Genomic DNA, 27400 nt, shown 5'->3' with positions numbered 1-27400 from the left:
CCGCCTAATGGTCCGGGCGAGGCCAGCTCAGCTCAGTGCCGGAAGCCCGCCAGCGCCTCCGCCCCGACAGCCCAAGCCTGACGGGCCCAGGTTCTGCCTGGCCCCGGCGCACCGATGGCGCGCAAGGGGCACCGTCCGTGGTCCAGGTCTGGGCTGCCCGTGGCCCTCACTTCTGGTTGGCCAGCTGGTTCTCCAGATCCTCCAGGCGCGCCGTCAGCTGGGCCAGTGAGCGGTTAAGGAGGCCGCTGGGGTTCGCGGAGGTCCCTTCACTTTCCCTCCAGCCCGCGCCACCAGCCCCAAAGGATATGGTTCAGCGTCAGACTCTCGAGCGCCCCCAGCGTGCGGCCCTGGAACTCCACGAGGCTTTCGCATTCGCATGGGCTCCGAAGCTCTGTCCCTGCGCTGATGCCCTCCTCTGCAAGCCGGACACAGAGGGTCAGGGGGATGAGAAATTGCGCTAGCTTTGGCCCTCTGATTTCCCTGCACTGGGCCTATGGTTGCTTATATGGGCTTTGGATTTAGAGAGACCTGGGCTGAGTCCCAAGCTAAGTAGCTGTGAGATACTGAAAAACTCATTAACCTTTCTAAGCTCAGTTTCCTCATCTATAAAATGGATACAATGAAAGAATGTATGCATTAGTGGCTTCGAGGATTCATTCACCTGTGTACGTGTGTGTGTGTGTGTGTGTGTGTGCCCGTGCACAACTTACAAGACTGTTTCTCAAACCTTAATGCTCATTGGAATCATCAGGAGAGCTTGTTAAAATATAGATTCTGATTCAGAATGGAGAAGGAGCTCAGAAGGTACATTTCTAACAAGCTCCCAAATGATGCTGATGTTCCTGGTCTGTGGCCCACACTTTGTGTAGCACTCTCCAAATAAAATTTTATGCAATGATGAAAGTGTTCTACACCTGCCCTGTCTAAAGCAGTAGCTACAAGCCACATGTGGCTGTTTAACGCTTCAAATGTGACTGGTGCTACTAAAGGACTAAAGTGTATTTTATTTTAATCAATTGTAATTAAATAGGTACTGCCTACCTTTTTGAAAAAGCACAAATCTAAAACACTGCCTGGTTCAAGTAAATACTTTACAGCAGGGTTCCCCAATCTCCAGGCCATGGACCAGTACCAGCACATTACATGGACCAATACCAGCCCATGGCCTGTTAGGAACTGGGTCACACAGCAGGAGGTGAGCAGCCAGCATGCAAGGGAGCTTCATCTGTATTTATAGCCGCTCCTCATAGCTCCTATTACAACCTGAGCTCCTTTCCTGTCAGATCAGTGGCATTGTTAGATTCTCATGGGAGCACAAACACTATTGTAAACTGTGCATATGAGGGATCTAGGTTGCAGGCTTCTTATGAAAATCTAATGCCTGATGATCTGTCACTGTCTCCCATCACCCACAGATGGGACCATCTAGCTGCAGGAAAACAAGCTGAGGGCTCCCACTGATTGTACATTATGGTGAGTTGTATAATTATTTCATTGTGTATTACAATGTAATAATAGAAATAAAGTGCACAATAAATGTAATGTGCTTGAATCATCCCAAAACCATCCTCCCCACCACCATCATGGAAAAATTGTCTTCCATAAAACCACTGCCTGGTGCCAAAAAGGTTGGGAACCACTGCTTTATGGTGTCTTTCAACTAGACCAGTGATTCTCAAAGTGTGGTCTTTGGACCAGCAGCACCAGCATCATGTAGGAATTTATCAAAAATGCTAATTATCAGACAACACCCCAGACTTGCTGAATTAGAAAATCTAGAGTTGAAGCCCAGCAATTTGTGTTTGTTTTTGTTTTGTTTTTTGAGCTCTGTCACCCAGGCTGGAGTGCAGTGGCACAATCTTGGCTCACTGCAACCTCTGCCTCCTGGGTTCAAGTGATTCTCCTGCCTCAGCTTCCCGAGTAGCTGGGATTACAGGCATGTGCCACCATGCCCTGCTAATTTTTTGTATTTTCAGTAGAGACGGGGTTTCACTGTGTTAGCCAGGATGGTCCCAATCTCCTGACCTCGTGATCCGCCCGCCTCAGCCTCCCAAAGTGCTCGGATTACAGCCGTGAGCCGTCGTGCCCAGCCGCAATTTGTGTTTTTAAAGGCCCATCAGGTGATTCTGGCGTGACCTAATCTTTAGGAACCACTGATCCTGATCCAACTCTATCTCCCCACACATTAACATCTTGGGGGTTGGGCGGGAGGCCTTACAATTAAAACTGGCACATGTTTTTTCTTAGTAGTACATAAAATAGTGGTGAATCTTAAAATGAATGGTATCTTAGATTCACTGAAATTCTATAAGCATGTGCCATTGTTAAGATTACAGGGAGGCCAGGCGCGGTGGTTCACACCTGTAATCCCAGCACTTTGGGAGGCCGAGGCGGGTGGATCATGAGGTCAGGAGATCAAGACCATCCTGGCTAACATGGTGAAACCCCGTCTCTACTAAAATTAGAAAAAATTAGCCAGGCGTGGTGGCATGTGCCTGTTGTCCCAGCTACTCGAGAGGCTGAGGCAGGAGAATCACTTGAACCTGGGAGGTAGAGGGTGCAGTAAGCCAAGATCGCACCACTGCACTCCAGCCTGGGTGACAGAGCGAGACTCCATCTCAAAAAAAAAAAAAAAAAAAAAGATTACAGAGAATGACATAGAAAAAAAAATGCTACAACAAAAGTACCTTAGGAAAAAAAGAAAAAGGATTACAGGTGGTGAAATAATAAGCACAATGCCTGACATTTAACCTTTGAAAACACTGCCGTAATGATTTAAAAGTTGTCTCTTCATCTTAATCTTATATGTACCATGAACAAACTGCTGGAATCCAGCAAAGACCCCTAACTTCACAGATTTGTTTCTCTAAACAAAGGGTTGGAGACAGGGAGCAGTCATACCACCAATTGGTAAAGAGCTTCAGCCACAAAACCCAGACTTCTCTTAGAACTCTAGAGCTAGAGGTAACCTTGGGCAGCCAGTGCCTCTCCTGTTACAGAAGAGAAAAGCTAAGGTAGGTGTGGAGGTAAGTGACTCGTCCAAAGTCACACTGCAGGGCCCAGAAGAGTCACACAGGAAGAGCTCTGAAAGAGCCCCTAATCTGAAAGAGCCACAATAATTAGAAATAGCTGGGAGCAGGGAGGGAAGGAGAGTTGGCGGAAGGAGTGTATGTATATATTTGTATATGTATATACATGCAAGTGCGTGTGCGCGCACACACAAACACACATATATTATATAATATAGTATATATAGTATATTATATATACTTTTTTTGAGACAGGGTCTCACTCTGTCACCAGGCTGGAGTGCAGTGGTGCAATCTCGGCTCACTGCAATCTCCACCTCCCAGGTTCGAGCAATTCTCCTGCCTCAGTGCCCACCACCTTGCCCGGCTAATTTTTGTATTTTTTGGTAAAGACAGGGTTTCACCATGTTGCCAAGGATGGTCTCAAACTCCTGATCTCAAGTGATCCACCTGCCTCGGCCTCCCAGAGTGCTGGGATTACAGGTGTGAGCCACTGCGCCCAGCCCTGCTACATATATTAAAAAAAAAAAAAAAAAAAAAAAAAAAAAGACAGATTCTCCAGACCCAGACCAGCCCTACTTAGTCTGTTTCTGGAGCTGGAGTCTGATAAACTGGAAGAAGAGTCACATCTTAAGCCTGGGCTAGTGTCTAAAGTCTCTAGGGTAAAAGTTACCCTGGAGACATTACCTATATCACCTAGAGCACAGTACACCACACACAATTCAAGAGCCCCCTTCTCCTCCACAGGAGGAACTGAGCACCAGATGATGAAGTAGAGGGATTGCACTTATGAGGTATGCTGTCCCCATTAAAAAAGAGAAAAAAAAGTCTTTGCGTACTTGAAATATATTCAGTCCTGCCACTTTGCCAAGTTCATAAGGTTGAATTCTAACAAGTTCAGGGGATATGTGCTGTGACTCCACTTACAAATGCTGTCTGGTGTGCCTTCAAAAAAATTTCCCAAATTATTCTGAACCTCCACTGATTTGGGGGACAGGTAGCCTAGTCTAGGATTTCTTAGACTTTAATATGCTGGCAAATCACCTGAGAATCTTGTCGAAGTGCAAATTCTGATTCATTGGGTCTGGAGAGCACCAGAAATGCTTCAGTTCTAAGAAGCTAGCGGGTGACCGCCCTGCCGCTGGTCTGCAGACCACATTTGGAGTAGCAAAGCTCTGTCTAGTGAGCCCAACCTCTGGCTATAACTACAAAGGGGGTAGGAAGTGAACAGGAAGGGGAGATATCAGAGGGCGGGCGATGAGAGAGAGGAGGAGCCCCGAGAGAGATGCGCTCACCTGGGCAGATGCTGCCTCTGAGGTTCTCCAGCAGGTGCGTCATGGTGCCGAAGTCCGGGGCGTAGGAAACGTGCAGTTCCGCTGGCTCCGAGGCGATCTCGCGCAGCTCCGCCTCCACCGCCTTGCCCACGCCCACAGCGTACATGACTATGCCTACAAGGCTGGGATCTCAGAAGGTGTCCCAGGACTCGGGAAAGCTGCCTCCCAGCGTCTGACCCAACCCCAGCCCACTGTGTCCCATGCCTAAGCCCACCTTCCTCCTTGGCACGCGCTGCCCACACCGAGATGTCATCCTGGGAGCGGCCATCCGTGAAGACCAGGCCAACTCGAGGCACGTTGAGGGCACGGGGCCGTGCACCCTGTGCCTCGGAGAAGCTGTGCTCCACCATGTGCCGCAACGCCAGCCCTGTCATGGTGCCGCGTTCCATGTACTCCACGGCCAGGACCGCCTGCTTCACCTCGGCTGCGGTGCCGTAGCGACCCAGAGGGAACTCGGTGCGCACGCGGCTCGAGAACTGCACCAGCCCCACGCGCGTGCCCTCGGGGGACACATCTAGGAAGTCCACAATCTGGTTCACGAAGCGCTTCACCAGCTCGAAGTTTTGTGGACGCACGCTCTTGGAGCCGTCAACCAGCAGAACAAGGTCCACGTGGCCTTCCCGGCACCCTGCACAGCCAGAAAAGCTTGAATTGAGGGACCAGATTCTGGACTGGCAGCAGCTGTCTATCCATCTAGTCATTCATTCGCAAACATTTATTATATAACAGACAACATTTCCTGAGTCCTTCCTGGGCCAGGCAGTGTGCTAAATAATAATAATTATCACCATCATCATCACCATCATCACCATCATCGTCATCATCACCGCCCCTGACATTTATTCAGTGCTTAAAACAAACCACTCTGCTAAAAGCATCTTTTTTAACAACAATCATAATAATGACCACAATAACTACCATTTATTGATCATCTACTATGTATCAGGCACACTTCTAAGCACTGTACCAGTATTAACAATAATAATAACAAAAACATTATTTACCGACAGCTTACCATGTGCCAGGTACTGGGTGAAGTGCTTATATATATTCTCATCCTCCCAATAAGTTTGACTATTGTCCCCATTTTCTATGACCTGAGGTTCTGATGGATAAAGTGATTGCCCCAGATTTCATAGCTAGTACTGACTGTGCCAAGACACGAAGCCAGGTCCATCTGACTCCAAAACCCATGCTCCTGAATGACTCTACAATGTCACCTCCCCTATCCTGAGCCAGGGAATTTGCTAGGACCAAAATGTGGTGTGTGTTGGCCTGGGGAGGTTTTGAAAGATTTTGAAAGAATTAAAACATAATCCTGATCCATGAGGACAGAGCAGAGCAAGTAAGACATGCCATATGCTCTGGTCAAGGAAAGTGCTAGAAGAGAAGAGCATGCAGGGACCCCAAGGTAGGAGTAGTGTATTCTTCCTGGAGTTGTTAAGGAAGGCTGCATGGAGGTGATGGCATTCTATCTGATCTTTGTTATGAACAGAATGAGTGTGTTTCCCAAAATTCATTTATTGAAACCCTACGCCTTAATGTGATAGTCTTGGGAGGTGAGATCTTTGGAGGTAATTAGGATTAGATGAGGACATGAGGGTACAGTGCTTATGAGTAAAATTACTGTCCTTATAAGAGTCTGAAGAGGTCAGGCATGGTGGCTCCCAGCACTTTGGGAGGCTGAGGCGGGCAGATCACTTGAGGTTAGGAGTTCAAAACCAGCCTGGCTGAGATGGCAAAACCCCATCTCCACTAAAAATACAAAAATTAGCCAAGCATGGTGGGGCACACCTGTAGTCTCAGCTACTCCGGAGGCTGAAACAGGAGAATCAGTTGAGCCCCAGAGGTGGAGGTTGCAGTGAGCCGACATCGTGCCACTGCACTCCAGCCCAAGAAACAGAGGGAGATTCAGTCTCAAAAAAAAAAAAAAAAAAAAAAGTCTGAAGAGGGCTTGCTTCCTGTCTTCGCCATGTGAGGACACAGCAAGAAGATTGGTGTGTGTGTGTGTGTGTGTGTGTGTTTCTGTGTGTGTGTGTGTTGGCATGGGGAGGCTTTGAAAGGTGTGCCATCTAAGAATCAGAAAACAGGCCTTCATTAGACACCATATCTGCTGGCACCTTGGTCTTGGACTCCTCAGCCTCCAGAATTGTGAAAAGTAAATGTTGTTTAGGCCACCTAGTCTACGGTACTTTGATATAGCAGCCTGAATGAACTAAGACAGTCTTGAAACATCAGTAGGAGTTTGCCAAGGCAGTAAGGGACAGTCTAGAAGATGGGATGCAGCACGTGCAGAGGCTTGGAATCTGGGGAGTTCCTGACACATCCAGGGAGGGGCAGGCCAGTAAGACTGAAATGTTCAAGTGTGGCAGGAGATGGGCAGATGGAGTTGGCTAAAGCTAGATTGTGATGACCTAAGGCAGTGGTTTCAAAATTTTTATCACAGCTCACAGTAAAAATAATAATAATGACAATACATCATGAGACATTTCACATAGAACTAAAATTTCAGAAATAATATAACTCTTTCTACAGGCAGTAAACTCTATATTGTCTTCCACTCTTTATTTTTTTTAATGTTGGTTGTAACCCAGTAATTTGATTTCATTATTCATTAATGTGGTTCTGCTCACCATTTGAAATACTTAGGGGTAAGTCATTTGATCTTTCTTCTGTAGGCATTGGTGAGCCACAGAAGGCTTGTGCACAAAGGAGGAATGTGATCAAATATGTATTTTTTAAATTAACATTGGCAGCAGAGTAGAGGACTGTAGGAAAGAGATGGAGGCAGGGAATAGCATACCCTCCAATGTCACCCCCACAACACACACACACATTCACACCACAGCCTAGGGGCCACAGCAATGGCAAAGTCAAGGACACTCCGAATGTGGGCAATGGGGCAGAAGCCAAGAGAACACCCTCCCGCCCATCACTCACGGTTGCAGCTCTTGCCATCTGCCTGAATTTGCCGCCCCTCGGGGCACAGGCAGCGGTAGGAGAGGCCCTCGCTCACACACTGGAACTCACAGCCATGGTCCACGCCATTGCAAAGGTCCCGGACTGAAAGGAGAGACAGGTCAGGATGAGTCAGGATGGACCCCACCAGCTAAGATCCTTTACCCCTCCCACAAATGTAGGAGAGCCCTCCTCACCCTGACAGCTCCTCCCATCAGGCTGCAAATCATGGCCCTCTCTGCAGTGGCACCGTGGCCCACCAGGGGTGCTAACACACTCATGCTGACAGCTATGGTTCCCAAAGCTGCAGTAGTCAATGGCTGGCAGGAGGGAAGAAACAGCAAGATGTTGCCTCTGATTGGAGCCCTCGGAGGCCACAGTCCAGGGTGTGGTGGGAGGGCGGGGGTGTTGCTCACCCCTGCAGCTCCTCTGGTCCTGCTGGAGTGCAAAGCCAACTTGGCAGCGACAGAAATAGGAGCCTGGGGAATTGATGCAGTGGTGCTCACATCCATGGGTCCCTTCAGCACACAGATCAATGGCTGAGGAAGAGATGGGGTCAGTCTATGCCCAGGGCTGCCCTTCTCAGCTCTGGTAGCACAACCACCTGAGGAAATTTTTAAGAATACCTACGCCTGGGCCCCAACCCCAAAAATCCTGACCTAATTAGTCAGGGCCCCTGTCCTCAAGATGCTCTCTGACTTACGGAGGACAGGTTTGGCCACTTTACCTATTTGAGCCTCCATCTTTCTATTTGCAAAATGGGGATATAATGGAAGAGAGTGATTGCTATTCACAGTTTCCTTCTGTGGAAGATGGGGAACTATTGCCCTGTTGAACATCTTGATGGTCTGGATAGGCAAAGATGGCCGAGAGCTGGACTGCAGAGAAGATAATTACCCTGTATAAAAAATCTTCCTGGAGAGATGAGAGTGCAGAGAGAAAAAAAATTAAAAAAGAACAAGAGAGCCAGTATGAAGATGGGTAACTCTGTGGGTTGAGGCTGCCCGTGAAAAATCCCTTGTGCTAGGCTGACTGAGGACTTTCAGAAACAAAGCTGTCTAATATTCAATTATAATGAGTTTTTCGTGTGTGTGTGTGTGTGCCCGCTATGAGTTACTTAGCACATACACACTTGTGTATGCCCCTGCATACACAAATGTGTAAACCAAAGAAGAGGTTGATTAACATGCACGGAACAAGAACATGGTGTGCAGGGTTGAGAAATGAGAGAGGATCCATCAATCAAATGAATTTAGCAGAGGCTCACAGCAAGCGGTGACCACCAGAATGTAAGCACTTGGGGGATTTCCAGAGGTCTTGGAGAGGGATTTGAATGTTAAACAGTGGTCAAATCAGAGTTCAAGCCAACTTTTAGTTTCTAGAAACAAGAAGACCCGAGCTTACATCTGGGTTATTGGTATTACATGATTTCTTTTTCCAGGTTGTTGTGAGGCTGAGAGATAATAATGTGTGTAATGCTCCTAGCACAGTGTCTAATACTAACTTGGTACTCAGTAAAAAACCCAATTGAATAAGCAAGGTATTCTATGCCATAGCTTTTCAGAAGACAAAAATGAAGAACCAGCTCACACCTGTAATCTCAGCACTTTGAGAGGCCGAGGCGGGAGGATCTCTTGAGCCCAGGAGTGTGAGACCAGCCTGGGCAACATAGCAAGGCCCTATCTCTTAAAAGGAGAGAGACTTGCAAGATTTGCAAAGGCAGAGGGGAGCAGCAAGGGCAGCTCAGGTGAGCAGCACACAAAGAGCTGAGTGCAGAGTCAAGAATGGGCAGCATGACAGGGGAGACCCACCTAACTGAAGACCCCCCAACAGTATCTGAGAAGAGAAACTGTAAGGATGTGCCTGTAAGAAGACAGAAATGGCCGGGCACAGTGGCTCACACCTGTAATCCCAGAACTTTGGGAAGCCAAGGCGGGCAGATCATTTGAGGTCAGGAGTTCGAGACCAGCCTAGCCAACATGGTGAAACTCCGTCTCTACTAAAAATACAAAAAATAGCTGGGTGTGGTGGCCGGCGCCTGTAATCCCAGCTACTTGGGAGGCTGAGGCACAAGAATCACTTGAGTGAGCCAGTCGACCTTGATCCAGTTGGACAACAGAGCAAGATCTGTCTCAAAAAAAAAAAAAAAGAGAGAGACAGAGAAAAGAAAAGAAAAAGAAAACAGAAACAAGTTTGGGAGGTGGATTGGAGACTGGCCTGAAAACAGGGAGAAAGAGGGCAGAAAGCACACTGAACTGTGGGCTCCCACCAAGGACTTATGTGACCCCAGGCAATACCTTTCTTTCTTAGGCCTGTAAAGTGATGGAGGTGTGCTTTTACTGCCAAAGGCCCTTCCAGACTCATTGGTCTGATGTTGGGGCAATGGAGAGCCAAAGAAGGTTTAGGAGCAGTGAGATTGCAGGACAGGGATAGCTCTCACCCAAACAGCTCTTGTTATCTGCTGCGAGTTTGTAGCCTGGGTTGCAGGCACAGTGGAACATGCCCTGGGCATTGACACATTGGTGCTGGCAACCACGTCCCCCCTCAGCACACTGGTCCTTCCCTGAGGACACACAGGACTAGAATCAGTAGGGAACAGACGGGCAGAAGCCTCCAACAAGAGAGCTGGATGGGGTTGGAGTCAGAGGCAGGCATCACCCTCAAATGGCTTTCAGAAGGAAATAACTAATTTGAGAAGGGCGGTACCAAGTGAGAGGGCTTAGGGAAAGAAGGCTTAAGGAGCCCCTGTAAGTAGGCTCAGAAGAGGAGACACCCAATTAGACACGTCAGTGGGCTGGGACAGGACTACACAGGGGCAGGAGTGGGTAGGGAGGTGGAGAGGTGCTAAGTCGAGGTGGGCGGAATAAACTCAAAACGTCACTAGAACAGATCTTGCAGCATTTGTGGGAGGAGCTAAGATGATAATGGGAGAAGCCATCCCCATGTGGGAGGGCCACGACTCTTTGGAGCAGTCGATCCCTCTTAGCTTTGAGAATCACTGGTTCCTTGTGTGCAGGGGGTTGGTGCTGGAGTTTGACATTAAGCCTGTGGTAAGCTGTGGCGGGCAGGGCAAGAAACTATAGGTTGCTCCTTGTTGATGGAGCCTGAACAGAAGTGGTCAGAGCTGAAATCTGACACAGCCTGCGGTAGGTCAAGGCAACTCTACCTGGAAATCGCGGGGCCACTCCACGGGATGGGATTTACTGTGGTGGGAAAAGAATCCAAGCATTTGGATTGAGAGTTCGAGCTTCACTCCAGCACCCTCCTAACTCACCACACAGCCGGCTCTGGAACTGCAGGCCGAACTCCTGGATGAGGTCGAAGGACTCTACGAGGAAGACGTGCTCGTCTAGCGGGGGCGATGCCATGGCGCGCAGGGAGCCCACGTCCGCGCGCTGCACCCCCACCGCGTAAATTTCAATGCCGCGGGCGCGCGCCTGTGCTGCCACCTCGGCCACGCGGTCCTGGGGCCGCCCGTCTGTCACGATGACAGCGACACGCGGCACGCCCTCCTCTGGCGGTCGCGCGCCCTCGGCCACGCTGAAGGCCACGTTCATGGCGTACTGGATTGCCAGTCCCGTCATGGTGCCTTGTGCCAGCGGCACCAGGTCGCGGATGGCGCGCTCCATGTCCTCGCGGCGCGAGAACGCGCGGAGAGGGAAGACGCTCTGCACTTGACTCGAATACTGGATCACGCCAACGCGCGTGGCGTTGGGACCCACGTTCAGGCCTCGGAGGAGGCCCATGAGGAACTGCCGCATGGTCTCGAACTCGAAAGGGCGCACGCTGCGGGAGCTGTCAATCACGAACACCAGATCCAGGGGCCCAGTGTGACACCTGGGACCTGTGGGGAGATCAGGGAGGTCTCTCCTAGGTCAGCAAAGCCTCACTTCCGAGGAGACCCCCTGGGAAACCCAGGGGAAATGCCGCTATGCAGACATAACAGCGCCCAGCACAGCAAACGCAGATTAGACAGATGCACTCGCCCAGCATGTGCCTAGCACCTGGGCTAGGAGATTTCACAAATTCCCTCTTCTTACAGCTCTGAGGGCTATTCTGAGGCGGTATTACCCATTGACGAGGGGGCAAGGAAGCATCGCAAACTCAGAGCCTGCAGGGACCAGGCAGGGAACATGGATGAACCGGTTGGGTTAGGACGGCGGAGACCCAAAGAGCCCCTATCACTCCTAAATTGGGCAGGCAGCTCCACCCAAATGCTGCCATGCCCCTGTGAACTGGATGTTAGCAGATCCCTGGTTTTTCAAGAGAAGTATTAAACAGGGATTTTTATGTAAAATTCCCTGGTTTTTCCATGTTTTCAAATAATTTTTCCAAATTAAACACCCCATGGACAGTTCTGCATGCGCCCAAAACTAAGCCACATCCTACAGATGAAGAAACTGAGGCCCAGAAAGGTGAAGTGGGGAACTTAAACCCAGTCCCATATGTTCCAAAGGCCTTGCTTCCCTCTCCCCAGCAGGAGGAGCTGGCTGCAGAGGAAGGACCTACTTCCGCTCCCCTCCTCCCACTGGTGAGGGCTGGGCCCCAGTTCACCTGCCAACTGGAGCTGGGTTTCCCAGGGCTGAAGAAGGAGCAGCAACACGGGCCAGCAAAGAAGGCCTCTCATGGCGCTTGGGGACAGAGAATGGAGGTGTCAGAGCCTGGAGGGAGGAAGGAAAATAGAAAAGTAACAGTATTTACAGAGCTCTTATTCTAGGTGATAGGCACTTGGAGGGGGAAGACAGTTACGGGTTTATTTTACTAATCTCTCTATTTTTGTGTATGTTTGAAATGTTTCAGAATTTAAAAATTCTCATCACAGTAGGATTGCTGGGAAACACAAGAGATTCTTTATTTTTATTTATTTATTTATTTTTTTAGATAGAGTCTTGCTCTGTCGTCCCGGCTGGAGTGCAGTGGCATGATCTCGGCTCACTGCAACCTCTGCCTCCCAGGTTCAAGCGATTCTCCTGCCTCAGCCTCCCGAGTAGCTGGGATTACAGGCTCCTGCCACCACACCTGGCTAATTTTTTGTATGTTTAGTAGACAGCGGGTTTTGCCATGTTGGTCAGGCTGGTCTCAAACTCCTGATCTCAGGTGATCCTCCCACCTCGGCCTCCCAAAGTGCTGGGATTACAGGCGTGAGCCACCGCGCTTGGCCCACAAAAGATTCTTTGTGGAACTGCAGAATAGTAAATAAGAATAGATACAAACACGCAAAATTTAAACAGGAAAAAAAAAAAACCAGGTCTTTCTTAAATGTCAGGCACAGTGTTAAATGCTCTTCACGCAATGTGGCATTTAATCCTCTCTGCAATTGTAAGACTAAGGCTGTGATTGTCCCCATCATACAGACAAGGAAACTGAGGCTCAGAAAAGTTAAGCACTGGTACCTAAAGTCATTCGGCCAAAAAGTGGCTGCGGTAGGATAGAATCCCACACCTGCTAGTTTCTGTGAGCCAGCCTGGGCGTTTGGTGCCTCTCCTCCTGCCAGGCGGACCTCTGCAGACAGAAGCCCTTCCCCACCTCGGCCCACTCCGCTACGCACACAAGCTTCTGTGTGGCTGTCTTTGCAACTCGCCAACCCCCCAGACCCCTCCACACACACAAACACAGACATGCACTGCCCAACTGCAGGCGGCAGGGAGGGGCTGCGCCCTGTTGCGGGGCTGAGCGTGGTGGCGCGGCAGCGAGTGGACCAAAACCCACTGCGCACGAGAACGCGCGGCTTGGCGCCTGTTTCCCGCCTGCTCTCAGGAGCGACCGCCAGGGGGCGCCCGAGATGGCAGGGGGCGTGGGAAGCCCACATCTGCCCAGCAGGTGCGCCCACCCCGAGCAAACAGAGGGCCGGGACTTGGGCCTTGGAGATAAGGCCTGGACAGGATATATCCCGCACAAGACCCGAGGAGCAGGGGTGTGCAGGGTTCCAGCGACGGCAGCACTGGACTCGTCCAGAGGGCGGCGGGTGAGCGGCTGGGGCCCCGTGGAGCCACCATGGACCCCGCAGGGGCAGCAGGTGAGCGCTTACCCTCCCGCGGCCCCGGAGACGCCCCGTGAGAACTACGAAGGACCACCACCCCCACCCCACTATACAAATAGGAAAACTAAGCCCCAAGGAGGCAGCCCGCCGAACTGCAAAAGCAGGATTAGAACCTAGGGCTCCTGGTTCCCCTTCTCTCTCTTGAGGCCCCCTGGCGCCTAGAAGTCACTAAACCTCATTTCCTTCCAGCTCCTACCCCACCCCCGCGCCCCATGCTGAAGCTGTGTTAGCCATTTTTCTGTTGCTGTTTCTTGGCAGAGAGGGCCAGCCGCCCCTCACCCAACCGCAGCTCCGCCCCCGCCCCCCAGTTCCGTGAATGCGCCTATTCTGAGCGAGGCCAGTGCCTGCTTCTCACTCCAGGCGACCTTCTCATCCCGGATTCTTCTCCCCTTTCCCCTCCCAGGCCTGGTAGAAGAACATAAATCCTCTGGCAGAGCCCATCGTGGGAGGGTGACCAAGCAAGATGTGGCAGCGCTGGTGGAAGTGGGAGGGCAGGGAACTCTTCTCAAGCTTGGGCCACAGGCGAGGCCAACATCCCTGGGCAGCATGAGGGCTAAGGCACAAGGGGCCTCTGCCACCTCCCGTACTTTCCCACCCGGAGATGCCTCTGGGCCCCTAAATCTTGGTTAAGGTTCCCCTCATCCCATTCTTGGTCTGAGCCAACTTCTCACCTGGCACTCTGCCTCCACCCCAGGAATCCTAGAGAGTCAAAATAGCGACTGCCTCAAAGTTCATCACCTTTCCAAACCCCTCATTCTACAAAGAAAGGAACTAGGTCCAGAGAGGGTAGTGTCTTGCTGAAGGGCACATGGCGATGTCGTGGCAGGATTGATACTAGAAGCTGGGATTCCTCTGAGGAGTTAATCCTTGCCTTAAAAAGAAAGATTCAGAGATGGCCTGAGGTGAGGTTGAGGGAGTGGAGCAGCAAGGGAGGAGAGGCCTGTAAATAATTTCTCAAAAGTCCCTTAGGGACATTTCAGGGGGTTCCTAGAGGGATGAGAGTAGAAAAGGGATGACCCTATTTTGATGGCTTTGATGGTGGGGGCTCGATTTGGAAAGGACCCTGCAGAAGTGGGAAAGGGCACTGCAAATCAGATAGGGCACCCTAGGCAGTGCCTCTGCTAAAATACAGTCGCCTGATCTGGCTTGATGCCTACTCCCCTGCAGACCCCTCAGTGCCTCCCAATCCTTTGACTCACCTGAGCCTGCAGGACAGATCAGAGATGCAGCTGCAGAGCGAAGCCGACAGGCGGAGCCTCCCGGGCACTTGGACCAGGTAAAGGCGGCGTGGCAGCGTGCCCTAGGTGGGGACTGCCAGGCAGCTGGAGCATGCAGAGGCGGCGGCCGCATTTAACCCAGGGCTGGCGGGTGGGGAGGGGAAGCGCAGGCTGCAACCCCTCCCACTGGCAGGGAGGGATCCCCCCTTCCTCCTGAGGCGGGGCAAACCCAGCACCCCCTGCTCCTACCACCCTGGGAGCTGAAGACAGGGCTAGCTGCGGGCCAGGCTGGAATTCGGCTACAGCGGGAGACTGGGGAGACCGGGGCAGCCACACTCTGCAGCCGGAATTCATTGGAAGCTTAGAAGGCACTTCCCTGAGGAGAGCCCCAAGGGGTGGAGCGGTCCTGGCTGTGGCTGCTGCCTGTCTGGCCTGGCTTTCGAGGGTGCGGTCCTACGCTGTCCCCTCCAGGAGTGAGAGACTCCGGTCCTGCCAAGAGGAATAAGGGCTCAGAAGGACAGTCTCAGTTTTCATGGCTCTCCTTGGGCCTCAACCTGCTAACCCCCCAAATCTCTCCCACCTCCCCTCCTCTACATGCTCCCTGCAATTACTCGGGCCCACCCACCCACACCGCTCAAGACCCCCAGGTTAAGAAGCCACCAGATCTCTAGGTTCTAACCTGGCTCACTCTGCAGGACCAATGTCATCTGCCTTGACTCCTGTAATCAAGGGAAGGAAAGCCCACACAGCAACAGGCCACTTCTCTTGGGAGAAAGGGAAGAATACGGCTTTGGCCCCAGAAAGGCTCAGATTCCCCCAGGCCATCTCCCATGCTGAGGACAAGGTTTTGGGCCCTTTTCTGTTTGCAGGCAGGAGGCTAGAGAGCGCTCCAGGCCAGGAACCCAGGAAAGGCCCCCCCTTCCCCTCCCCCCTCACCCCCCACCCTGCCTTCCCTAGGCTGGGGAAGCTTCATCTCTACCAATTCCATCAGCCCTAAAATACTCTTCTCCATCCCAAGGCCAGTATAAGTGCAGCCTTTGTGTCACAGCCACGTATCCCTATGGCCCTGGGCTCCAATGGGCAAGATGCCAGACCCGCAGAGTGGAACCTGGGTGGTCCCATGGGCTCCATGCAGGCTTCATTGAGCACCTCGCAGCCTAAATATTTAGCCTACAATTTGCAGCCAAGTCTCCTCCTTACCTAATGCTTCCTCTTCCTGACCCCACAGGGGCAGGATATAGAGCAGCCCCACCCTCCCACTCACTCTAACCCCCTGCCCACTTCATTTTACTCAACTTGAGTGCTTGGACCCTGTGCCACCTTGACCCTTCTCCCTCCTGTGGCCGGTCGACCTGCCTGCCCCACTCCCAGGTCATCCCCAGAGCACACCACCATTCTGAGGGGAGGCGTGGGCAGGTGCCTGCAGCAACAGTGTGAACAGACTGTGCGGATCCTGCACGCCAAGGTGGCCCAGAAATCGTACGGAAATGAGAAGCGGTAGGTGCCTCCGCAGCCCCTCCCAGGTCTCTGCAACTGTCAGTCCTATGCACCTCCTCCATCCACCCATTGGGCCTCTTTTAGACCCAGAGCAGGCCTCAGGGCTGAGATCTCAGCTATTGGTCGACCAGGGCCTTGACTCTCAGCCGCCATTAGCCCCCACTTTGGTCTATAGTTCTACAGCAGGAGATTCCCTGTGAATCTCCTGTCTCCATTCATTCACTCATTCTCCCATTGATTCACTTATTCATTCATTCAACAACTACTTACTGTTTGTCATGTATGCACCAGGCTCTGTGGGTACTGCTGGGCACTGGGCATACAGCTGAACAAGACAGAAACAGCCCCTGCTCTGTAGCCCACGCTCTCACTCAAGTGTGGAAGAGACAGACAGTAAACTCCCCACAAATCAGGAAACAAGATACTTGCAGATTATGATGCGCACTAGAAGGAAAACTGAACAAGGCCATTTGACGGAAACCGAAGGCAGGGGGGACATTAGCTAGAAAGGTCAAGGAGGTTGAGACCTTTTGGGAGGTAACATTGGAACTGAAACTTGAATGCTGAAATGGAGCCAGACAGGAGAATATCTGGGGAAAGCATGCTACAATTAGAAGGAACAGAAGGGCCAGGTGCGATGGCTCACACCTGTAATCCCAGCACTTTGGGAGGCCGAGGCGGGCAGATCACCTGAGGTCAGGAGTTCGAGACCAGCCTGGCCAATATGGTGAAACCAAAAAATACAAAATTAGCTGGGCATGGTGGCGGGCACCTGTAATCCCAGCTGCTCAGGAGGCTGAGGCAGGATAATTGGTTAAACCCAGGAGACGGAGGTTGCAGCGAGCCGAGATCATGCCACTGCACTCCAGCCTGGCGACAGAGCAAGACTCAGTCTCAAAAAACAAAAAAAAAGGGCAACAGAAAATGGGAAGACCTTGAGGCTGTACCAATTAGGCCTGTTTGAGGTACAAAAGAAATGACAGTGGCTGAAATCAGAGGGAGGAGCTGTAGGAAACAAGTCGGAGAGGTAAGCAGGGGTCAGATCTCAGGAAGACTTTGAATTTTAAACCAGTGGAGGATTTTAAGGAGTTAACATGATTTGACTCATGTTTTTAACAAAACACTCTGGCCAGCCTGGTGGCTCATGCCTGTAATCCCAGCACTTCGGCAGGCCCAGGTGGGCAGATTGCTTGAGCCCAGAAGTTCCAGACCTGTGTGGGCAACATGACAAAACTATGTCTGTACAAAAAATACAAAAATTAGATGGGTGTGGTGGCTTGTGTCTGTAGTCTCACCTACTCAGGAGGCTGAGGTGGGAGGATCAGCTGGGGAGGCAGAGGTTGCAGTGAGCCGAGACAGCCGAGATCAAGCTACTGCATTCCAGCCTGGGCAATAGAGCAAGACCCTGTCTCAAAAACAAAAAAGAAAGAAAGAAAAGGAAAGAAAGAGAAGAAAGAGAAGAAAAGAAAGAAAGAAAGAAAGAAAGAAAGAAAGAAAGAAAGAAAGAAAGAAAGAAAAGAAAAGAGAGAGAGAGAGAGGGAGGGAGGCAGGAAGGAAGGAAGGAAGAAAAAAAGAAAGAGAGAGGAAGGAAGGAAGGAAGGAAGGAAAGAAGGAGCACTCTGGCTGCTGTGTGAAATGGGGAGGAGATAGAACTTTCTGGAAGTAGACCAGTTTGAAGGCTGATGCTGTGGTCCAGGCAAAAAGTAATGGCAGCTGGGATGAAGGGCCAGGTGGTAAGAAGCCAGTAGATTCTGGATATATTATATTTGGAAGGTGGAGTGGACAGGACCGTCTGATGAGTTGAATGAGGGGTGTAAAAACAATAAGGTTTAGCTATGAATGGGGTTTACAGTCATGAAAAAGTGTTGGGGGGAGCGGGAGGAGGAAATGAAGGTTCTGCTGGGTTTATGCTACTACCTTGCCCTGCTTAACAGGAGAGCCAAGTGGAGATGGATGCACGAGTCCAACACTCACTTATCTCCGCAGGTTCTTCTGTCCTCCGCCCTGTGTCTACCTCTCGGGGCCCGGCTGGAGGGTGAAGCCAGGGCAGGACCAAGGTGAGGGCGGACTCAAGGGCTGCTGGCCGCCTGCACTGTAGGGAGGACCACGAGGTTGGGCCCGAGAGGGGGCAGTTCGCAGGCGCAGTCTCCCCGCGCCCTCTGGCGGCGAGCGCTAAGCTTGCCTGGCACCTGCGTCCTCCCGAGTCCTTGCAGAGCCAGTTCGCGTCTCTTTCCAGCTCACCAGGCGGGGGAAACGGGGCCCACGGTCTGCGGTTACATGGGACTGGACAGCGCGTCCGGCAGCGCCGCTGAGACGCAGAAGCTGAATTTCGAGCAGCAGCCGGACTCCAGGGTGAGAGCGCACGGGAAGGGGTCCGATTCCTGCTCCCATTCCTGCCTCTCCTGGGAAAGGAGGGCTCCTTTACTCCCCTCCGAAAGCCAAGAGATAGGTGGGGAGACCGGGAGGCCCGGGTCCTGCCTTAAGGCCCAGCCTGAGAGCCTGGATGGTGGAGCTTCTGGTCACCTCCGACGGGGCGGACGTCCGATATCTGGGAGAGGCTGGTTCATCCGACGGGGGAGGGCTGGGATGAGACGGCCCTGTCCCTGCGAGCCCCCTAGGAATTCGGCTGCGCCAAGACCCTGTACATCTCAGATGCAGACAAGAGGAAGCACTTTCGGCTGGTGCTGCGGCTGGTGCTGCGCGGGGGCCGGGAGCTGGGTACCTTCCACAGCCGCCTCATCAAGGTCATCTCGAAGCCCTCGCAGAAGAAGCAGTCGCTGAAAAACACCGACCGTGAGCAGGGCGGGGCCTGACCGCGGGCCCGGGCGGGGAGGTGCAACCAAGCCCAGAGCAGCTCAGTTGGGGCGCGGAGGTGGGGGTAGGCTGGGCTATAGGGGCCAGAGTGGAAAAGGTGGAGTCGGAGCCGAGAGGGGAAGGAGTCTGGATGAGTGGGTGCGGCCCAGGCCTGGGGATGAGAAGAGTCGGAGGATGAAAAGCATAGCGGAAAGGGACAGATACCAAACTCCAGGTTGGGAGTTGGGGTCCCAGAGCAGACAAAAGTTGAACTAGGCAGGGGTTGAACTAGGGACAGACTAAAGGTGACCTAGGCGGGGCACGGTGGCTCATGCCTGTAATCCCAACAATTTAAGAGGCCAAGGTGGGTGGATCACTTGACCCCAGGAGTTCAAGACTAGCTGGGGCAACATGGCGAAACCTTGCCTCTACCAAAAAAAAAAAAATTAGCCTGGCATGGTGGCCTGCACCTGTCGTCCCAGCTACTTGGGAGGCTGAGATCAGAAGATCACTTGAACCCAAGAGGTCGAGGATGCAGTGAGCTGTGATAGCACCTTGGCAATCCAGCCTGGGTGACAGGGTGAGGTGCTGTCTTAAAAAAAAAAAAAAAAAAAGTTTAACTTTTGTTTATTGAACTGAAAGATGTCCAGGCAGCAAAGGAGCAGGCAAAGGTTCCAAAGCAGGACTGCAGCAGGTCCTGGAAAAACAGCTGTGAACTGGGAATGCCCAGTGTATCTAGGCCTGTGGGCACATTAGCCAGCCTGACACAGGGACAGAAGATTGGAAACTGTGTGGAAAGTCCAAGGGACCAAGCCAGGCCAGGGCACTGATAGCACCAACTAACCTTAACCCTCACCCTGACCCCCTCCCTCACCCTAACCCTCACCCTAATCCTAATCCTTACCCTCACCCTCACCCTAACCCTAACCCTAACCCTAACCCTCACCCTAACCCTAACCCTAACCCTAACCCTAACCCCTCACCCTAACCCTCACCCTAACCCTCACCCTCACCCTCACCCTAACCCTCACCCTCACCCTCACCCTAACCCTCACCCTCACCCTCACCCTAACCCTCACCCTCACCCTCACCCTAACCCTCACCCTCACCCTCACCCTGACCCTGACCCTCACCCTCGCCCTAACCCTGACCCTCACCCTCACCCTAACCCTGACCCTCACCCTCGCCCTAACCCTGACCCTCACCCTCACAGTGTGCATATCCTCCGGCTCAAAGGTCTCCCTCTTCAACCGCCTGCGCTCTCAGACGGTCTCCACACGCTACCTGTCTGTGGAGGATGGGGCCTTTGTGGCCAGTGCACGGCAGTGGGCTGCCTTCACGCTCCACCTGGGTAATGATATCTGCAGGCCCTGGGGCTGGGCACTTCACATGCATTAGCTTATTTAACCTCCACCACAACTCGTTAAGGAAGGTAAACTCTGCCCCATGTGATTAAGGCTCAGAAACACAAAAAGACTTGACTACAGTCAGTGAGCTGGTGACTGTTCCAAGCTATTCTGACTCCCTTATCCATGCCCTTTCCCCTTATATCAGCTAAGCTGTCTGCCCCCAACCCCTGCCCCCAGGGCAGACATTTGTGAGGATGGCCTCAAATGGCCTCTCCAGAATTAGAACGTTCAGTCCAGTCGGCTCCCCTGAGTACCACCCCTTCCCGCAGGGCCCATGTGTGATGCGAGGAAGAGCCAGAGGCAAGAAGGCAGGGTTTAAGGCAGAAGCTTGGGGGCCGCTGAAAACCTTGTCCCTTGCTTTTTTTGACCCCCAGCTGATGGGCACTCTTCCCAAGGAGACTTCCCACCACGAGAGGGCTACGTTCGCTATGGCTCCCTGGTACAGCTCGTCTGCACGGTCACCGGCATCACACTACCTCCCATGGTATAGAAAGGGAGGGCATGCGTGGAGGGGTCCCCTCAGATCCATGCAGAGAATGTGGCACACATGGGCAGGGCTGGAGAGTGAGGCCCCAAGGCATGGAGACACCTGTTCTCACCCAGTGTCGCCTAGGACAAGACAGAAGTCAAAGGGCAGGGGGAATCTGCTAGTGCCTGTGTGGCTATTGGAGTAGCAGACAGCAGCTAGGAGGGCAGCCTCTATCCGGGCTCCTTGCCACCACTGTTCTTGCCACCTTTCCATTGCAGATCATCCGTAAAGTAGCAAAACAGTGTGCACTCCTTGATGTGGATGAGCCCATCTCCCAGCTGCACAAGTGTGCATTCCAGTTTCCAGGCAGTCCCCCAGGAGGGGGTGGCACCTACTTATGCCTTGCCACAGAGAAGGTGGTGCAATTTCAGGTAAGAAGCAGAGAATACCAGCACCAAGTGTCCTGGAAAGTGAGAATGCAGAGAACCACAGAATGTAAGATCATCACCCTCACCATGGTTGCTACTTCCTGAGCAGCCTCCCATGGAGCATTAAAATCATAGACTCCCAGGACAGAATCATAGGATGTAGAAAAACAGTAATAAGTAATAGTATGAAGCAATATTCCTTCCCAGAGAATTTTAGAGTCATAAAATATTGGGATATAGCCAGGTGTGGTGGCTCATGCCTGTAATCCCAGCACTTTAGGAGGCTGAGGTGGGCAGAACACCTGAGGTCAGGAGTTCGAGACTAGACTGGCCAACGTGGTGAAATCCCATCTCTACTAAAAATACAAAAATTAGCTGGGCATGGCGGTGGGTGCCTGTAATCTCAGCTACTCAGGAGGCTGAGGCAGGAGAATTGCTTGAACCTGAGAGGTGGAGGTTGCAGTGAGCCAGGATCACACCATTGCACTCCAGCCTGGGTGACAAGAGCGAGACTCCATCTCAAAAAAAATAAATAAATAAATTGGGATATAAAATTGTAGGATGTAAATAAAAATCATGATAGGTAATAGAGAGCAGAGAATTAATGAGCAAAGACTAGTCAAAGCACAGATAAAGACACAGAATGTGGGAAATTATAGAATGTGGAAAATAATAATTATCATTAAGCAGTAGTACTCCCAAAAGAATATTATCATAGAATGTTAGGAGATAGAATTATAATAGGTGGAAAATAGCAAGTATTATTCCTTCCCCAAGAATATTCCTTCCCAAAGAATATTAAAATTGTAGATTATTAGAGCATAGAATTGCACAATGTTAAAAAAAAATTCTGGAATCCCAAGAAAAAAGACCCTTGGAAATCAGCTATCCCAGGCCGGGCCAATGGCTCACGCCTGTAATCCCAACACTTTGGGACGCTGAGGCAGGAGGATCACGAGGCCAGGAGTTTGAGACCAGCCTGGCCAACATGGTGAAACCCCGTCTCTACTAAAAATACAAAAAAATTATTTGGGTGTGGTGGCCGGCACCTGTAATCCCAGCTACCTGGGAGGCTGAGGCAGGAGAACTGTTTGAACCCAGGAGGTGGAGGTTGCAGTGAGCCAAGATCAGGCCATTGCACTCCAGCCTGGGCGACAGAGCGAGATTCAGTCTCAAAGAAAAAAAAAGGAAGAAAGGAAGGAAGGAAGAAGAGAGAGAGAGAGAGAGAGAGAAAGAGAAAGAAAGAGAAAGAAGAAAGAGAGAAAGAAAGAAAGAAAGAAAGAAAGAGGAAGGAAGAAGAAAAGAAAGAATCAGCTAGCTCAACGAGCTTACTTAACTCTAAGTGAGAGAACTTAAGGGCACTGTCCAAGCTGAGGGGACAAGTGAACCCCAGAGCCTAGGATTAGTATCCAGTTCGGTCTAATGCAGAAGCCCACGCGCCATGCTGGCTCCCTACGCAGCGGGCCACCATGAGAAGCTTCGGCCTCATCCCCTTGGGTCTCCTCCCAGGCCTCTCCCTGCCCCAAGGAGGCGAACAGGGCTCTGCTTAACGACAGCTCTTGCTGGACCATCATCGGCACCGAGTCGGTGGAATTTTCCTTCAGCACCAGCCTGGCGTGTACCCTGCAGCCGGTCACTCCGGTGCCTCTCATCAGCACCCTAGAGGTGAAGCCGGGCGCTAGGAGCGTCGGGCAGGGGGACCCTGCCTGCACTGGGCAGTGGGGGTGCTAGTGAGTGGGGAGCAGCAGATTCCCGCCCTGCTTGGTTCTCTCACCTCACCTGGTCCCACCCTCCCCCAGCTGAGCGGCGGGGGCGACGTGGCCACGCTGGAGCTCCATGGAGAGAACTTCCACGCGGGGCTCAAGGTGTGGTTTGGGGACGTGGAGGCAGAAACCATGTACAGGTACGGGGTGGGGAGGCAGCCTCCCTTGGCTCCCGGGGAGCGGGGGAAGGGGGCGCACGCGTCGTCAGAGTCGCCGCAGCCCTCACCCTGGTGCTCCACCCCCAGGAGCCCGCGGTCCCTGGTGTGCGTGGTGCCGGACGTGGCGGCCTTCTGCAGCGACTGGCGCTGGCTGCGCGCTCCCATCACAATCCCCATGAGCCTGGTGCGCGCCGACGGGCTCTTCTACCCTAGTGCCTTCTCCTTCACCTACACCCCGGAATACAGCGTGCGGCCGGGTCACCCCGGCGTCCCCGAGCCCGCCACCGACGCCGACGGGCTCCTGGAGAGCATCCATCAGGAGTTCACGCGCACCAACTTCCACCTCTTCATCCAGACTTAGGCCCGGCCGGTCGCCCCGGCTGCCCACCGTGGAGGGCTGCGCCCGCCCCAGGCGCGGGGACGTGTTTCTGGGTTCTAGGCCCTGCTTCCTTGCCCCTTTGCTGCAGAAGGGCAGCTGAAGGCTTACCCTAGAAACCGGGCCTGGTGGCTCTTACCCGCTCACTCTCTCCCTCGTCCTTACACATACAGGACGACAAGACCTGAGTAGTGCTGTCTTTGTGTCCATCATGTGTGGCTCTCCCTGTCTTCATCTCTTCTCACTCGGTCTCTAAACCTCTCTCTCTCTCCCTTCCCCCTCAGTACTTAGTCTACAGACCTATGTGCGTGGCCCTATCCCTCTGTCCTTTTCTCTCTTCAGCTCTCCCTGCCTCTTACACATAATTTCACATGCCCCGAGGAGCCAGGTCTGGGACATTTACCCTCCAGGCCTCTGTGTCCCCTCTTGAAGAGAAAACACACAGCCTCACACACCCAGGCATGGGGGGCAAGCTCTTGGGGCATCAGGACCCTGGAGCACCAGGTCCTGCCTGGAATATTAGATCCACCTGGAGCACCGGGTCTCTCTGAGTCTCACCTGGGGCATTTGGTCCCACCTGGGGCACCAGTTCCCACCTAGAGCACTGTGTCCTGCCCTGGAGCACAAAGACCTGCTCCTCCTGAGACTCTCTCTGGCTGCAGCCAGGCATACTACCCTTGCCTGTGTTTGCTCCCTGGTCCACAGCTTTGGTGGCTGGGCAGGTGCCTGGACAGTGATGAGGTCTTGCTGCCTTAACTGTCCCCTAAGTCACTTCCCCCACAGGCCCAGCAGGATGCAGTCCTGAGGATCAGGGATTCTACAGCTGCATTAAAATCAATCCTATCCAAGGCAGAGTTTGGTCTGTATGAGCCACCTCCCCAAGTGTGCCTCCCCCAACCCTCACACCAACACACAAAAGAGGGGACCTGCACAGAAAGAAAAGAACCACAAGTCTGATGGAGCAGAGAGCCTACCTTTTTGACGTTTTTTAGAAGAGGAACAGGGTGCAGAGGCAGCTGGCATCCTGAGTCCCTGTCCCTGCCCTGGGGATGTTACCCTACTAGCTATCTCTCCATCCCAAGCAAGGGTGCCCCCCAGGCCTAGAGGTGACCACAGGACCCTTTCAAAACAAAGCTTTCCCAGGATAGCCCTGGGCAGAACTCCTGGGATTGACCGGGCAATAATGTAGTTGAGAGGGGGACCTCCTTGCATGGGGCTGAGGGACAGAATCACAATCTATTCCTGACCAACCTACCCACCCTCTACTTGGTCTGTGCTTTATAGGGAAGGAAAAAAAAAAAAACAGGCAGAACACTGGCTTGGGCTATTGGAATCAAGGACACAGATAAGTATCATGTGTGCCAGCTACCTGTACCAGCCTCTGGTGGTGCCTGATGGGAAAACTGGTCTGAAATGTGGGTTCCAGGTTATAACCCTCTAGGGAAGAGCTTGCCCTCCTAAGGAAGAGCTCATTTCTTGTAAAACTCCTCCCACAGGGTATGGAAAGTCCCATGGGAAAAAAGAAACTAACAATACCCAGAGGAGAGGAAATGGGGTATGTTCTTTAGCCTTCCCAAAGTCTTGACTAAGTTCTGTCATCTGCCATCAGCAGGCTGCAACCCACTGTGAGGGGTGAGGAAGAAGCCTGTGGCCCCTAAAGGTGAATCTTGGCTGAGGAATGCAGCGAGTGAGTTGAATGGGAAATGTCCCTGAAATGAGCGCCTGATTCACCGTCCATGGTGGTGATGAAGCAGGCAGCCAGGAGGAAGGAGGCTGAGAAGAGTGTCATAGCGGACCACACGGGGAATTGGGGCTCAAGCACTCATCGTGCAGCCCTGCCCCCAAAGTTTTCCTCCACCACTCTTCAAGGCAGGAGTCCCAGAAGCCAATAATCTAGGTTGGACCAAAAGCCCAGGCCCAGCCATACAGCTCTCTCTTAGTCCTCACCCATCTCAGGGGATCCTATAACCTTTGGTGTCACCAAGGTATCCATCTGGAGGTCTGTGACCAAAGCTCCAGCCCTGGCCTAGCTTCTGAGTTCCAGCTGCTGAAACTGTCCTTGGAGGTCTTCCTTGCACTGAGTCTGAAGCCATCTAACCTCAAACTCCTTTCCCTCTCCACCTGCCTTGCAGCACCAGCTCTAGCTCCTTCCCCCACACCACCCAGTCACCCAGGCCTAAGGATCTCACCTCCCCTGCCACACTACCATATACCTCCTGTTTTCCTCTCCCTCCACTACTGCCCTGCCAGGTCATATGTCGCCACTTCCAAAATTTCCCAAACTACTCCAGGTAGAAACAGCTATATAATTTGTGGGCCCCAGTGCAAAATGGCCGCTTGTTCAAAAATTATTAAAGATTTTCAATTCTACAGAACACAGGATAAAAAAAAAAAAAGAATTTCAAGACAGCCACAGGAAATGATGAAACCAAGTACAGGGCCCTTCCAAGCACAGGCTGCAGACCCATGAAGCCAGCCCTGGCCCCAGGCTTTTTTCTTGTATTCCCACAGAACCTCGGTGGGACCGTGGCAGCTGCCCACTTTGGATCAAAGGTTTTACATACATGCCCATTGTCCTCTCTAGGCTGTCAGCTTCATGGGGAAAGGAGCTCTTATCTCTTCATGTCCTAAAGGGTGCATCACAATACCTCGCATGTTGAGTTGGTGCTCAATAAACAGCGAATTGCATTATATGGCATTGGCAGATATTTAGATATTGCTAATGCAAAGTGAAACCAGCAGGTGGCACTGTTCTCCACCTGAGCATTAAGTTCTCATTTTATTTATATTTAAAAACCGGGCCTTAATCCCAGCACTTTGGTAGGCCGAGGCGCAAGGATCACTTAAGCCCAGGAGTTCGAGACCACCCTGGGTAACATAACAAGGCTCCCATCTCTACAAAAAAAATGTAAAAATAGGGCCAGGCGCAGTGGCTCACGCCTGTAATCCCAGCACTTTGGGAGGCCGAGGCGGGTGGATCACGAGGTCAGGAGTTAGAGACCAACCTGGCTAACACAGTGAAACCCCGTCTCTACCAAAAAATACAAAAAATTAGCCAGGTGTGGTGGCGGGCACCTGTAGTTCCAGCTACTCGGGAGGCAGATGCAGGAGAATGGCGTGAACCCTGGAGGCAGAGCTTGCAGTGAGCCGAGATCACGCCACTGCACTCCAGCCTGGGGGACAGAGTGAGACTCCGTCTCAAAAAAAAAAAAAATTAGCCAGTGTGGTGGTGCACGCCTGTAGTCCCAGCTATGGGGGGGAGGGGGCGGGGGGGATGCTGAGGTGGGAGGATCACTGGAGCCCAGGTAGTGGAAGCTGCAGTGAGCTGATTGTGCCACTACACTCCAGCCTGGGTGACAGAGGGAGACCCTTTGGGGGTTTATGCACAGAATTCTACATACTTCCAGGGAATTTCCAAACACTAAAACCTATTTATGGATTAATTTAGTCCTCTTGATATTAGAATCATTTACCAAGTTATAAAAATTAATATACCGGGCCTGGCGCAGTGGCTCACGCCTGTAATCCCAGCACTTTGGGAGGTCGAGGTGGGTGGATCACCTGAGGTCAGGAGTTTGAGACCAGCCTCGCCAACATGGTGAAGCCCCATCTCTACTAAAAATTCAAAACAAGCCGGGCGCGGTGGCTCACGCTTGTAATCCCAGCACTTTGGGAGGCCGAGGCGGGCGGATCACGAGGTCAGGAGATCGAGACCATGGTGAAACCCCGTCTCTACTAAAAATACAAAAAAATTAGCCGGGCGTGGTGGCGGGCGCCTGTAGTCCCAGCTACTCGGAGAGGCTGAGGCAGGAGAATGGCGTGAACCCGGGAGGCAGAGCTTGCAGTGAGCCGAGATTGCGCCACTGCACTCCAGCCTGGGTGACAGAGCAAGACTCCGTCTCAAAAAAAAAAAAAAAAAAAAAAAAAAA

General features: G+C 52.2%; 2 protein-coding genes across 4 annotated transcripts; one reads left to right on the top strand and one right to left on the bottom strand.

Moving 5' to 3' along the window:
- Nucleotides 1-21: 21 nt before the first annotated feature.
- Nucleotides 22-11982, bottom strand: MATN4 (matrilin 4). Its single transcript, XM_032142340.2, has 9 exons — nt 11876-11982; nt 10596-11165; nt 7738-7860; nt 7519-7641; nt 7304-7426; nt 4578-4991; nt 4325-4477; nt 308-415; nt 22-225 (listed from the first exon to the last, which is right to left on the bottom strand). The coding sequence occupies exons 1-9, from the start codon at nt 11946-11948 to the stop codon at nt 167-169; spliced, it is 1746 nt and encodes a 581-aa protein (XP_031998231.1). The 5' UTR covers nt 11949-11982; the 3' UTR covers nt 22-166.
- Nucleotides 11983-13232: 1250 nt separating this feature from the next.
- On the top strand, nt 13233-24319 carry RBPJL (recombination signal binding protein for immunoglobulin kappa J region like). 3 transcript variants are annotated; one of them, XM_032142345.2, is made up of 12 exons: nt 13233-13337; nt 14529-14637; nt 15950-16075; nt 18062-18132; nt 18312-18427; nt 18694-18868; nt 20082-20219; nt 20652-20761; nt 21025-21177; nt 22684-22839; nt 22974-23077; nt 23186-24319. In XM_032142345.2, the coding sequence occupies exons 1-12, from the start codon at nt 13316-13318 to the stop codon at nt 23454-23456; spliced, it is 1551 nt and encodes a 516-aa protein (XP_031998236.1). In that variant the 5' UTR covers nt 13233-13315; the 3' UTR covers nt 23457-24319. The 3 variants fall into 3 exon arrangements, with proteins under 3 accessions (XP_031998236.1, XP_031998235.1, XP_031998238.1); XM_032142344.2 differs by having other exon boundaries at nt 23183-24319; XM_032142347.2 differs by having other exon boundaries at nt 13316-13337; nt 22974-23084; nt 23183-23348.
- The last annotated feature ends 3081 nt before the right edge of the window (nt 24320-27400 follow it).

This window comes from Hylobates moloch, unplaced genomic scaffold (assembly GCF_009828535.3).
Source record: "Hylobates moloch isolate HMO894 unplaced genomic scaffold, HMol_V3 SCAFFOLD_21, whole genome shotgun sequence".
NCBI classification, from domain to species: Eukaryota; Metazoa; Chordata; class Mammalia; order Primates; family Hylobatidae; genus Hylobates; species Hylobates moloch.
This window is presented reverse-complemented; position numbering and strand designations above follow the sequence as displayed.

What these genes read in the sequence shown, in the direction of transcription:
- RBPJL (XM_032142344.2), top strand. Translation starts at nt 13,316, where the DNA reads ATGGACCCCGCAGGGGCAGCAG. An exon ending in GGACCCCGCAGGGGCAGCAG is followed by an intron (nt 13,338 to 14,528) that starts GTGAGCGCTTAC and finishes ACTCCCCTGCAG; the next exon opens with ACCCCTCAGTGCCTCCCAAT. An exon ending in GAAGCCAGGGCAGGACCAAG is followed by an intron (nt 18,133 to 18,311) that starts GTGAGGGCGGAC and finishes GTCTCTTTCCAG; the next exon opens with CTCACCAGGCGGGGGAAACG.
- MATN4 (XM_032142340.2), bottom strand. Translation starts at nt 11,948, where the DNA reads ATGAGAGGCCTTCTTTGCTGGCCCGTGTTGCTGCTCCTTCTTCAGCCC. An exon ending in AACCCAGCTCCAGTTGGCAG is followed by an intron (nt 11,166 to 11,875) that starts GTGAACTGGGGC and finishes ATCTCCCCACAG; the next exon opens with GTCCCAGGTGTCACACTGGG. An exon ending in CAGAGGCAGCATCTGCCCAG is followed by an intron (nt 416 to 4,324) that starts GTGAGCGCATCT and finishes TCCGGCTTGCAG; the next exon opens with AGGAGGGCATCAGCGCAGGG.